A 12,139-nucleotide genomic window follows, 5' to 3' on the forward strand; every position below is an offset into this window, starting at 1 on the left:
TCTAGTGCAAGTGGGAGACTGAAGGAAATATGCCCTAGAGGCAATAATAAAGTTGTTATTTATATTTCCTTATAACATGATAAATGTTTATTATTCATGCTAGAATTGTATTAACCGGAAACTTAATACATGTGTGAATACATAGACAAACAGAGTGTCACTAGTATGCCTCTACTTGACTAGCTCGTTGAATCAAAGATGGTTAAGTTTCCTAGCCATGGACATGAGTTGTCATTTGATTAACGGGATCACATCATAGAGAATGATGTGATTGACTTGACCCATTCCGTTTAGCTTAGCACTTGATCATTTAGTATATTGCTATTGCTTTCTTCATGACTTATACATGTTCCTATGACTATGAGATTATGCAACTCCCGAATACCAGAGGAACACTTTGTGTTCTACCAAACGTCACAACGTAACTGGGTGATTATAAAGGTGCTCTACAGGTGTCTCCAATGATACTTGTTGAGTTGGCATAGATCAAGATTAGGATTTGTCGGTCCGGTTGTCGGAGAGGTATCTCCGGGCCCTCTCGGTAATGCACATCACTATAAGCCTTGCAAGCAATGTGACTAATGAGTTAGTTGCAGGATGATGCATTACGGAACGAGTAAAGAGACTTGCCAGTAAAGAGATTGAACTAGGTATTGAGATACCGACGATCGAATCTCGGACAAGTAACATACCGATGACAAAGGGAACAACGTATGTTGTTATGCGGTTTGACCGATAAAGATCTTCATAGAATATGTGGGAGCCAATATGGACATCCAGGTTCCGCTATTGGTTATTGATCGGAGACGTATCTCGGTCATGTCTACATAGTTCTCGAACCCGTAGGGTCCACACGCTTAACGTTCGGTGACGATCGGTATTATGAGTTTATGTGTTTTGATGTACCGAAGATAGTTCGGAGTCCCGGATGTGATCACAGACATGACGAGGAGTCTCGAAATGGTCGATACATAAAGATTGATATATTGGACGATATATTCGGACACCGGATGAGTTCCGGGGGTCACCGGATATTTGTTGGAGTGTCGGGGGGTTATCGGAACCCCCGGGGGAACTAATGGGCCTACATGGGCCTTATGAGAGAGAGAGGAGGGGGCCTAGGGCTGCCCCCCTAGGAGTCCGAATTGGACAAGGAGGGGGCGGCGCCCCCTCTTTCCTCCCTCTCTCCCTCTCCTTCCTTCCCCCTTCCCCGTTCCTAGTTGGACTAGGAAAGGGGGAGTCCTACTCCTACTAGGAGGAGGACTCCCCCTCTCCTTTGCGCGCCCCAAGGTCGACCGGCCTCCCCCTTGCTCCTTTATATATGGGGGCATGGGGCACCCTAGAACACACAAGTTGATTGTTTCCAGCCATGTGCGGTGCCCCCCTCCACCATAATCCACCTCGGTCATATTGTCGTAGTGCTTAGGCGAAGCCCTGCGCCGGTAGATTCATCATCACCGTCATCACGTCGTCGTGCTGATGAAGCTCTCCCTCGACACTTTGCTGGATCGTGAGTTCGTGGGATGTCACCGAGCTGAACGTGTGCAGATCGCGGAGGTGCCGTACTTTCGGTGCTAGGATCAGTCGATTGTGAAGACGTACGACTACATCAACCGCGTTGTCATAACGCTTCCGCTTACGGTCTACGAGGGTACGTGGACAACACTCTCCCCTCTCGTTGCTATGCATCACCATGATCTTGCGTGTGCGTAGGAATTTTTTTGAAATTACTACGTTCCCCAACAGCTCGTTGTCCCAGTATGCCGTCACCGGGGACGAAGCCCCTTCCACCATCAGCCTACGTGCCATGGTGGGAGACGAAGTTATGCTGCTCTTGGTGGACTCCGGAAGCACACACAGTTTCGTCAGTGAGGCTTTTGTCAGTCGCCTGGGCACCGTGACAGAGTCGCTCTCGCAAGTCACTGTGTGTGTCGCCAATGGGCACCGGCCGCACTGCGATCGCCCAGGACTTGCGTCGCCCAGGACTTGAACCTGGCCCGTTCGGAATTTGGGATGCCTCACTGACCACCGGAATCTGGGAGCCTCATTTCGGTTCATGGACTAGTGGCGTATTTCACTCTTGTTTTGACGGTAAAACCTTGTTAAACTTGAAGCAAGTATGTCACCATATCTTGAGGCTCTTGAAGAACTTGGAGGAGGGGAAGACGGATCTGGTAGGTCATATGTCCCTCCACGTGCTCATGATAATCAGGGACCGCTGCTGATCTATCGTCTTCTTCACCATAGTAAGCTTGTGCTTTAATAACTCATAATTTAGCAGCGAATTTCCATAATTAGGCTAAGTCTCTTATACTTCATAGACAGGGTCAGTCCTAACATTATGGAGGCCCTAGTGCGATTCAGGCACAAAGAAGCTTAACAGAGTAACATATATACTTTCAACAATATATGCATATATCATGCAAAATATTAAGGCATAAACATAAAAAACATGATTTTAGTTAGCAAATCAAGTCTCAATACACCATGTATATGTGATTATATGATGCAAATAATGATTATACACATATACACAACTATAAATAACTATTGAAAAAATACAACGTGAAGTGTGCCGGGGGGCATTTGCCCCTGTCCATGTTGAGTTTACATTTTGTAAATCCAAAAAATTATACAATTATTTCAGTATGTAGAAACATTGTGCCTTATTTAAGATGTGCTCTAGGCTACCGCACCTTTTGCGGGCCAGCCCTGGTTTGGTGACTATAGTTTTTTCTAAAGAATCCGCAAGCATCATACATGGAGTTTGATCCCTAATGGACTGTAATATCATCACCCAATCATTCAACCATTGGTTGGTTTTCTACTTGTTGAAATCTTCTCATGGATAAACCGACAGGAAGAATGGACGAGCGCACCTAGGAATAGTTAGTGATGTGCAAAGTGGTCAACAAAGTATTTCTCAAAATAAAAACATATTCCCTCCATTTCATAATGTAGTGCGTCCATGTTTTTCGAGATTCAACTTTGACCATAAGTCAGAACGACAATATATAAATCATTTTACTGAAAAGTTATACCGTTGAAAACTTTTATCGAATACGAATTCAAAGGTATCTGTCATGCTCCCGCCACAGTTGCCCATGTTAGTTAAATTTATGGTCAAAGTTAAATGTCGAAAAACATGGGCACGCTGCATTATGAAATTGAGGGAGTAGTAACATTGACCATTTGCAACATGACACATATGGGACATGTGTCATTCAGTCACGCTTGCGATGCAAACACTTGTCTTATGTCCAAAGCATTTTTTGACCGTTACAACGTGCCCAATGTTGTCATTGCAACAAACCCCGTGGTTTGTAACATGACCCATATTGCGCTCACGTTGCCGCCAGCCGCTCTCCCTCCACTTGGTGGTCCGCAACGCAACCTGTGTTGCCCTCGGCTGTGTACAACACAGGTCACATTGCAAACACGTGTGTGTGGTGGTGGTGGTGGTGGGGGCGGGGGGATTGTTGCGCTCAATGGTTGCAGAGTCGGTGAATGCATGCCAATGATCAATGAATTGAGGAGCGAGAAGTCTTTTCCATTAAATTTTCATATATCTCTGTCTTCTGAAGTCTATTTTTTGTACCTTGTAAGTTCCGTTTTGTTGACAAAGAATAACTGGTGGCATTAAAGTAGGAATTCTTTGGTAGTATCTCTAATAATCCTGTGATGAGACCTTAACTATATCAACAATTTTGTGCCACAAATGGAGGATAGGTCATGATACACCTTCATGTAGTTTGAAAAGTTAAGCCTTACCACCGCATGATAATTACTCCCTCTGTCTCTAAAGCTAGTTTAAAATTGAGACATTTGTTTTAGGACGGAGGGAGTAATAAATTGCCAGCCAAACAGAACACCCTCCCTGAACAGCGATAACAAGAAATAAGCTCGAGTCTTGGAAGCCTTTCATTTTATCAACAACACTTCACGCTATAGCCAATTGGACATCTTGCTTCCCAAAGGAAACACACAGAAAACTCTCGTCCAAAGATTCACTTCTCCAGCGTAACAAAGAATGGTATTGTTATCTTCTGCACATATTACATCCTGCTTGCGGAATTTGGCACATCGTGCTCGAGTACAAATTTGAAAAGGGAGCAGGAGACGAAAAGAATGACATTTCTATAGTATAAAAAAGGAAGGAGAGAGAAAAAGGTAAAACTATGGATCCACGCTATTGTACAGTTATGCTATTAGGGGGTTGGTTATTCACAAGCAGTGTCACAAGATGCTGCCTACCAACCATAGGTGCAGGAAGAGCCAATACGCCAAGAGTCCTAGCCTTGCTCGCGGTCGGTTCATCAGAATTTGGCTCCCTGAGACCCTGCAGAAAGATACAAGGCAGATCGACTAAGAACCAGCATGTAGTTATGCACTACTGAACTTCCACACAACCATGACAGCAGTGAAAGAAATTCAATCAACAAGGACAATGTATGTATACAGCAATAAGTTCTCCATCTCCTCTCTTAGAAATAAATCTGAGCTGGCAAACGTACTGAACTCAACTATTAAGGGGCATATCTAGTGCATCTAATAGCTAGGGCCTTCGTGCAATTACACAAGTCATTTTGGTTCATGAGACGTCCAAGTAGAACTCCAGGCTCAAGATTGACACAGATATTTATACTCGACTATAAATTAAAGGAAACAGACGGAAAAGAGAAAAGTTCAAATTCGGAACAAAGATATGCCTTTTAGTTCCCCCAGTGAAACCTGAGTTTGAAAATCATTACTTGTTGATTTCAAAATAGCTTACCAGATGCCATCAAGTCTGTCAGCGATGTGCTTTCCTTGTGCTGGAATCAAGCCAGATGTATGCAATGACTTAATACGCCCTTCAATACAGCAAATATGGCATTGTTATAACACTTGTATTAAATGAAACTTCAAAGTGACTAAAAATATAGGCTATGTTACCTTTGTCATCCGAATCATGTGCAGCAATTAGGCGTTCAGACTCTGAGCCCATATTAAGAACAAGATGGTCGGATGAACCCTTCCGCATTACTCTGGCATGTGCAGCAGTAGGGACAGATGAAACCGATGCCTTCCCCATTGGCCCCTACAAAGAACAATAAAACAGTGAATTATTACAACCCAGGATATATGCAATTTTTATTCACCTGTCAAGTGTCAAGATATGTGCTGGTATGTGAAATCTAGCTCATGCGCAGTGAACTGTTACAACTACTGACATGGGAAATACCAAGAAACCGCAAGCATAAGGCCCATGGCCAGGCAAATCATGATGAAAGAACAGTGACACCGCTATATATAATAAAAGAAACATTGGGAACAACACTAACATATCTTAAAAAATCACGCAGACAAGTAACAAAGCAATGAAGCATAAGACAATGAGGGCTTACCAAATCTTCAATCTCGGATATGTCTGAACCAATTGCCGAGGAAGATGCGTCAAATGCTCTGTCTTTACTAACCTCTGGCTGCACAAGCTGAGAATGATACAAGTCCTCAAGCATCTTAACTTTTGCTGATAACTCATCAACTGTCTTTTCCCTGGCCTGCAACTTTGATCCCAACTCCTGTTTTACAGACTTGGCATTCCCAGATTCCATACTTGAGGCGATTATTAGTTTTTCCAGCTTTGGTAAGAGTGTTTGTGTGCTTGCAGGTTTATTATCTTCCAGCGCATCTTTTCCAGCAAGATATCCAAACCGCTGAATCATTCGCTCCATACTGACTGTTACCTCAAGCAGTTCACTGCTTTTTGATTCCAACTCCCTACGATTTGAATCAATGTTTCTGCAAACCTCCTTGAGCTGTTCAATTTCCCGAGCATGAGATTCAAGATTTAACTGTAAATCTTCATTTTCATATCTTAAGGTCTCCGCTTCACGTTGGAGTGCATCAAATTCATCAATAACAAAGAAGACTTTGTCCATGGGACTAGAGAACATAGCCACTTCCCTCTGCAAATGCGACTCGCCAGATGGTATATTTAGTTTATTTACTTTTTCAACAAGTGCTTCCAGCTGATCCTTTGAAATTGCATCAGTTGTACCTGTTAAGACAAGAAAAATAATAAGTAAGTTTGAAATAAAAAGTTGACCATATGAATGTCTACTTAATAGTTTCATGGGAAATTGCCTCTTTCTACTGTAGTTTGTTCAAGTGACAGCAACTCTAATTCTCTTGCCTTCAACACATCCTCTCTTTCCTGGTATTCCTGAATCCTTATTTCCATTCCATTGCGCTCATCATATGCAGTTCTGAGATCTTCCTCCAGTTTGTGTACTCTTTCCAAATACAGCTGGTGGTCATTTGAAGCAGTTTCAGCAGCTGACTCGGCTTGTTTCAGTCTCATTTTCAACTCTTCTATCAAAGTTATCACTAACCCCTTAATATCAGATAACTTCTGAGACTCTGACTTCAGTTTGTTCACGGAAGATACTAAAGTGTCCACCACCTTTATATAATCACCAGACTCCTCGTTCTTCAAAACAGACAAAGTTTGTCCTACTTTTGATACAATGCTGGAGTTGCCTGTTGCCAAGTCTATTGCGTAACCTAAATCAAGCAAGCCATCAAAAATAATTTGAATCTGTTCAGTGCAATAAATACATTTTGATGACATTGCCCTGAGCTCTTTTTGCAGCGAAAGCAATTCATCTTCTCGAGCTCTGTTCTGAGCGTCCTTGTTCTCCAGTTCAATCTTCAAGGAGTCGTGCTCTTCTAAAGTACGAGCAAAGTTGCTGCTTGCTAATTGCAAAGCACGGAGCAACAATATAATATTGTCACCCATGTAACCTGATATATCTTTAAAAAATCCAGAGAAATGTCCAGCTTGATTGCTGCATTGTTCAACAATATTACTCAAGGATGAATCATCACCAATATTCTCTTTTCTGCTTTTTCTGTCAAGCATTCTTTCGGTAACAAAGTTATTGTAGTCTTGAAGAGAGAAAAGCTTGCCAAACTCTGAATCCTGCTTATGTGTATAATAAAAAACCAGGTTATGCTTAAATATGCTGAAGTCAAATGAGCACAATTATTTAATTCCAAAACCAAGCAGAGCAAAAACTTGAAAAAGAGGCAAATGCGGAGGAGGGAGGGAGAGGGAGATCATCGTCCAAAGTAACATAAGAAACTGTAAGTGGGCAATGTCTAACTTACTGCATAGGCCATAAAGCTAGAACAATTCCTAACATGACAAGACACGACACGTTGACAGCTCAAAATGCAAAGTCATCCAACCATCTAGCTCGTCAGTTACATACATGAAAACTACATTACAAACGGGACAGGTCCAACAAAACAAAAGCTGCGCTATGAATCGGCAAGGGAAGCATTGAACTAAGTTCAGTCACACAATAACTACATTATTGTTGGAAATAGTGTCCTGACAGAACAAGTAATGCTAGAAAACCAGTAGGTTTGACAAATAGTAAATATACTGCAACACACCGAACAAATAAATTAAAGAAATACTTTTGGGAAAAATCATGCAACCATAAAAACACTTTACCTCCATAATAGGATCAATCTGGAACCCCATTGCAGCGAGATGTTCATGCATACCCTTCACTGTAAGGCTCATATCTCTCAAGGTGCTGACCTTCTTTCCAAATTCTTCAGCCATCAATGACATCATACTATCATCCATTACAAGTGTGCTAAGCTTCTCAAGGTAACCATGATGTTCGGTTGAATAACTTTGTAAGTTTCCATGACTTTTATCTAACTCTTCCAAATATTTAGCTAGCTTAGCATTAAGAGCACTGGTTTCCATTTCATGTTTGGCTCCAGCTTCATTCTTTTCAGCACTAAGAATAGCAACATCTGTTCTAGCCTGTGATAATGCATGTTGCAGTGAGTTAATAGTTGCATTGGCATCTTCTAGTTTGTTGGCATTATGAGCCAGTTCCTCATTTGTTTTCTCCAACTCCTCTACAGCAGCAGTACGCAATTGCATTTGGTATTTCTCTTCAAAAGTAGAAGAAATATACTCATTTAATTTACTCAACTCATCTTCTAATATCTTTATAGTAGAATAGGAATCAGAAAGCCTGCCAGCTTGCAAAGTAACTTGCTCATGTGCTCTCTGTAGCTCATTCTCCACATGATTCTTAGCAACTTGTGACTCCATTATGTATTGGGCGATCTGGCTTATTTTTTTCACAGGGTCCTCAGAGGGGTGATCGACAGGAAGAGCGACGCTTGATACTGAATCAACTAGAATGCCCAAGGAAACTTTAGCTTCTTCCAACATGTTATCTACTTTACCCTTTTCCTCACTAAGCAAAATAATGTCCAACTGCAGCTTATCAAAATGCGTAACCTGAGAAGATAAATTCTCAACTTGTTCTCTGAGATCAGTATTTGCAGATTCTCTTGACACTATCTCATATTTCAGATTCTCCATTTCTGTGTTCCTTGCTTCCAGATCTCGTTTTAGCTTATCTGATATAGAGTTATTCTCATCCAGAGCTTGTTTTAGATTCTCTGTTTCAGAGTTATTCACATCCAGAGCTTGTCTGAGCTTTTCTAGCTCAGAGTTCTTTTCATCCAGAGCATGTTTCAGCTTCTCTATCTCAGAGCTATTCCTATCCAAAGCATGTTTTACATTCTCTGTTTCAGAGATCTTTTCATCAATAGCATGTCTTAGCTTCTCTATCTCAGAGTTCTTCTCATCGAGGACTCGCTTGAGTCCTTCACGCTCCTGTACCAAACCTTTCCCCTTTTTCACGGCCATTGACAGCTTCTCCCTAAGCAACGATGATTTTTCGTCCACCTTTTCAAACTCTTTCTGTAATGAGTCCTTTTCATTTTTCAAAACATAAATCGCCTCTGTCATTTTTTGTAGTTCACCTGATAGTCTCATTCTCTCAGATCTATCAGTCATGTCTTCTTCAAGAATTAATTTATAAAGTGTTAATTCCTGATGTAGGGTATACACTAGTGTTTGTAACTTCTCTAAACTTTCACACTCAATAGGAGAGGATTTTGCTCTTCGCTGGATGCTGCTTGCGCACTGGTCCACCAATTTTGTAGTCTCCAGGGGCTCATTGTCCTCCCATTTGACATCAGAAACCTCTGCAAATGCCTTTACAAGCTCAGTATTCTGCGATGAGATAACAGATAATTTATCAACAGCACCATTGTATACGGACATTAATTCAGAAAGTTCATTTACAAGTATGTCCTTTGCCTGCTTCTCTTCCAATAGAACTATGGTTAAACGGTCAATTTCCTCATGCATCGAGACCAGTTTTGATTCATGTGCAGACAGCCTATGAAGAATTTCAGAAGACTCATTCTGCATCCGCACCGCATCATCTTTGGCCTGGTTCAGTGAGTTGACTAGCCAAGTGATTTGTGTATCAAGTTCACCAGCTAAGACTGAGTGTGGAAAGTCAACCGAGCCTAGAATATCTTTAACTTTCCGGTGCTCCAGGAAGACCATGTCTGCAATTTTCTTTTGTTCAACCAACCATTCCAATCTGTCAATCATCTCCAAGGAAAGCAGATCCTCTGGAAATGTTGCCTCTGACATAACCTCTCCAATGCGTTGAAGGAACCCATCACTTATTGTAAGTGTAGTGTTTACATCATTTAGTTGCTCAATGCTTGCCTTAGCAGCTTCCCATGCGTTGTATGTTTCTCTAAGCTCGTCCAAACATTTCTCATGTTCCGCTGACTTTTCATCTAACAACATCTTAAGCTCCTCAAGTCTGCCCTCAGATTCTTGCAAGGCATCAGACCTCTGTTGCAACTCCACCATGCACCTCTCCAGCTCACCTGATTTTTCAGCCAGTGTCTGCTTTAAGGAATCACGATGCTGCACCAACGACTTGCCCTTTGTGACAGCCAAGGTGAGCTTCTCTTTAGTAGTTGATAATTTATGCTCCATCTGCTCAATTTCTGCCTTTGTTTTGCCTGCTTCAGCATTTGCTATATCTCGAGCAGCTTTCATTTTCTCAAGCTCTTCAGTAAGGATTTTGTTTTCTTCCACGAAACTGTTCAACTTTTGCATGAAATTTGCTTCATTTCTCTTGCTACTGACCAATTCCTCTGAAACATTGCCTAAAATAGTGGCATGATCACATTGACCCATGGCCACAAAACCAGGCTTAACCTCTGCCAAGACCTGCTCAAGTTGTTCAATGCCCAATAAAACCTGCCTGTACCGCTCTGTTAGCAACAAAGTTTTCCTTTCGACAACAGATATCCCGTCTTGATCAACACCCTCAAAACTGATGGCATCTTTCCCAACCACGGCATCGACCGATGCAACCATTCGCCCAATAGCTAGTTCTGACACTTGCCTCCACGAACCAAGGTATGCATCCACAACCTCTTTTGACACTTCGACCTCAACAGCCCTGGCACGTAAGCTGTCAACCTCCTGCTCCCTGGAACGTGCCGCTGAATTCAGTTCAAGCACAAGTCTCGAGCAATCATCCAGCATTGAGTGCAGTGGTGCCCTCTCATCAGGATCATCTGCATGCAACGAACTCACTTCCTGCCCCACCAGCTCCTGTAGCATTCTCCGGAGTGCCGCTGCCTCCCGTGCACACACATCTCTCTCTTCCTGAACCAAGCCCAGTCCACAACATCTTATAGTCAGATCAGAGAATGGAGCTGGCACGTTGCAATTCACGTGCAAAATAACAAGAACTGAACTAGTGTGAAAAGCAAAAGAAGCAATACCTTGTACTTGCGGCACTCGGCAGCGGAGCTGGACTCGTCGGGGAAGTCGATGACGGCGATGGATTCATCCAGCGAGCGAGCGGTTGTGAGGTCGTCAGGGGCATCCTCGAAGGTCTCGCCGCTGGTGGCATCGTCAGCGGGCATGCTGACGAAGATACCAGCGTCTGGGTCTGCCCCGGGACTCCGCGCATCCTACACGGGTGCAGAGGCAGGAGCTTCCGTAAGCCATTCCATTTCTTCGTGCGGACCAGGGTATCAAAATGGAGATGGCAGAGCGGTAGGAGCCGCGGTGGTGATGATACCTGCGAGGGGAGCTCGACGAGGACGCCGTCGCTGCTGCCGCCCTCGTCGGAGTGTGCCCGGATGCGCGGGGGAGAGCGTCGGCGGGCGGAGGACGAGGATGCAGAGGAGGAGGAAGAGGACTTGGGAGAGGAGTCGGAGTCGGAGTGGTCGGCCATGGCGGCGCCAGATCTGGGCCGGGTCGGGCTGGTGGATCCGATCAAACCATCGCCGAGGAGGAGGAGAAGGAATGGGGGAGACGATGGCGCGTGGGCCCGATCGGGGGATGCGCGGAACAGAGCTGCGAAGGTCAGGGAAGACACCGAGCTGACAAGTGGGGTCCACGTGGCAGTGGGAATAGAACGGTGCTTTGTCACATCCGGTGTCTCTTGGAGTGGGTGGGACCGCGACGGCCCACCTGTCGGTCAATGCTTCCGTGCGACGTTGGAGCATTGCGTGCACTTTGCATCAGGACCGAGGTTGATCCGTGAGCACTCGTTGACCACTGTATGATATAGGGGTCCACACGATAATCCTACACACACGGAGGAATACGGGCATCTTCAAAACTAATTAGTCTTCACCCTCTAAGGGGCAACAAGCCAACTTTTCCCGAAACCCTAAAACCCTTGCGGCGACTAGGACTAGGCGACCTTTGACGGTGGCCGCAGATCTCTTCTACGAGCCGCCCACGTGATCCCGGCGACGGTGGCAACATCTGGCGCGTGCAAGGAGAAGCAAGATAGCGGCGCCCTATCACCTCGCTCGGCTCGGGCGCAAATGGAGGAGGCGCTCGGTAAACTAGACATCTCTGAGGAAGAGGCTACGCCTCTGGTGATGGATGACTTGGATGATGGTGCAGCACCGAAGTGGCTACCGGCGGGCAAGGTTCTGTATCGCAATCTCTTCCACATCCAGACGATCTCCAATGCCCTACGCCCAGCTTGGGGTAACCCTAGGGGCCTGGCGATCTGTCCTTTGGGGGAGAACATGTTTGTCGCGGAGTTTGAAACCAAGCGGGATCGAGATCGTGTATGGGAGGGATCTCCCTGGCACATCAGCAAACACGCGGTCATCTTGGAGGATTTTCAAGCGCACATGCAGCCATCGGAGCTGAAATTTGATCGGCTGTCGATCTGTGTTAGGGTTGTAAACCTACCCTACAATC

The 12,139-nt window shown here is 44.3% G+C and overlaps 1 protein-coding gene across 1 annotated transcript; it reads right to left on the bottom strand.

Annotated features, from left to right (window-relative positions):
- Nucleotides 1-3,993: 3,993 nt before the first annotated feature.
- Nucleotides 3,994-11,295, bottom strand: LOC123127615 (chromosome partition protein Smc). The gene is made up of 8 exons (XM_044547369.1): nt 10,995-11,295; nt 10,693-10,884; nt 7,508-10,573; nt 6,130-6,967; nt 5,388-6,043; nt 4,936-5,080; nt 4,775-4,853; nt 3,994-4,339 (listed from the first exon to the last, which is right to left on the bottom strand). Exons 1-8 carry the CDS (start codon nt 11,148-11,150, stop codon nt 4,237-4,239), a joined length of 5,235 nt encoding a protein of 1,744 aa, XP_044403304.1. The 5' UTR covers nt 11,151-11,295; the 3' UTR covers nt 3,994-4,236.
- Between the last annotated feature and the right edge of the window lie 844 nt (nt 11,296-12,139).

Source organism: Triticum aestivum, chromosome 6A (genome assembly GCF_018294505.1).
Source record: "Triticum aestivum cultivar Chinese Spring chromosome 6A, IWGSC CS RefSeq v2.1, whole genome shotgun sequence".
NCBI lineage: Eukaryota > Viridiplantae > Streptophyta > Magnoliopsida > Poales > Poaceae > Triticum > Triticum aestivum.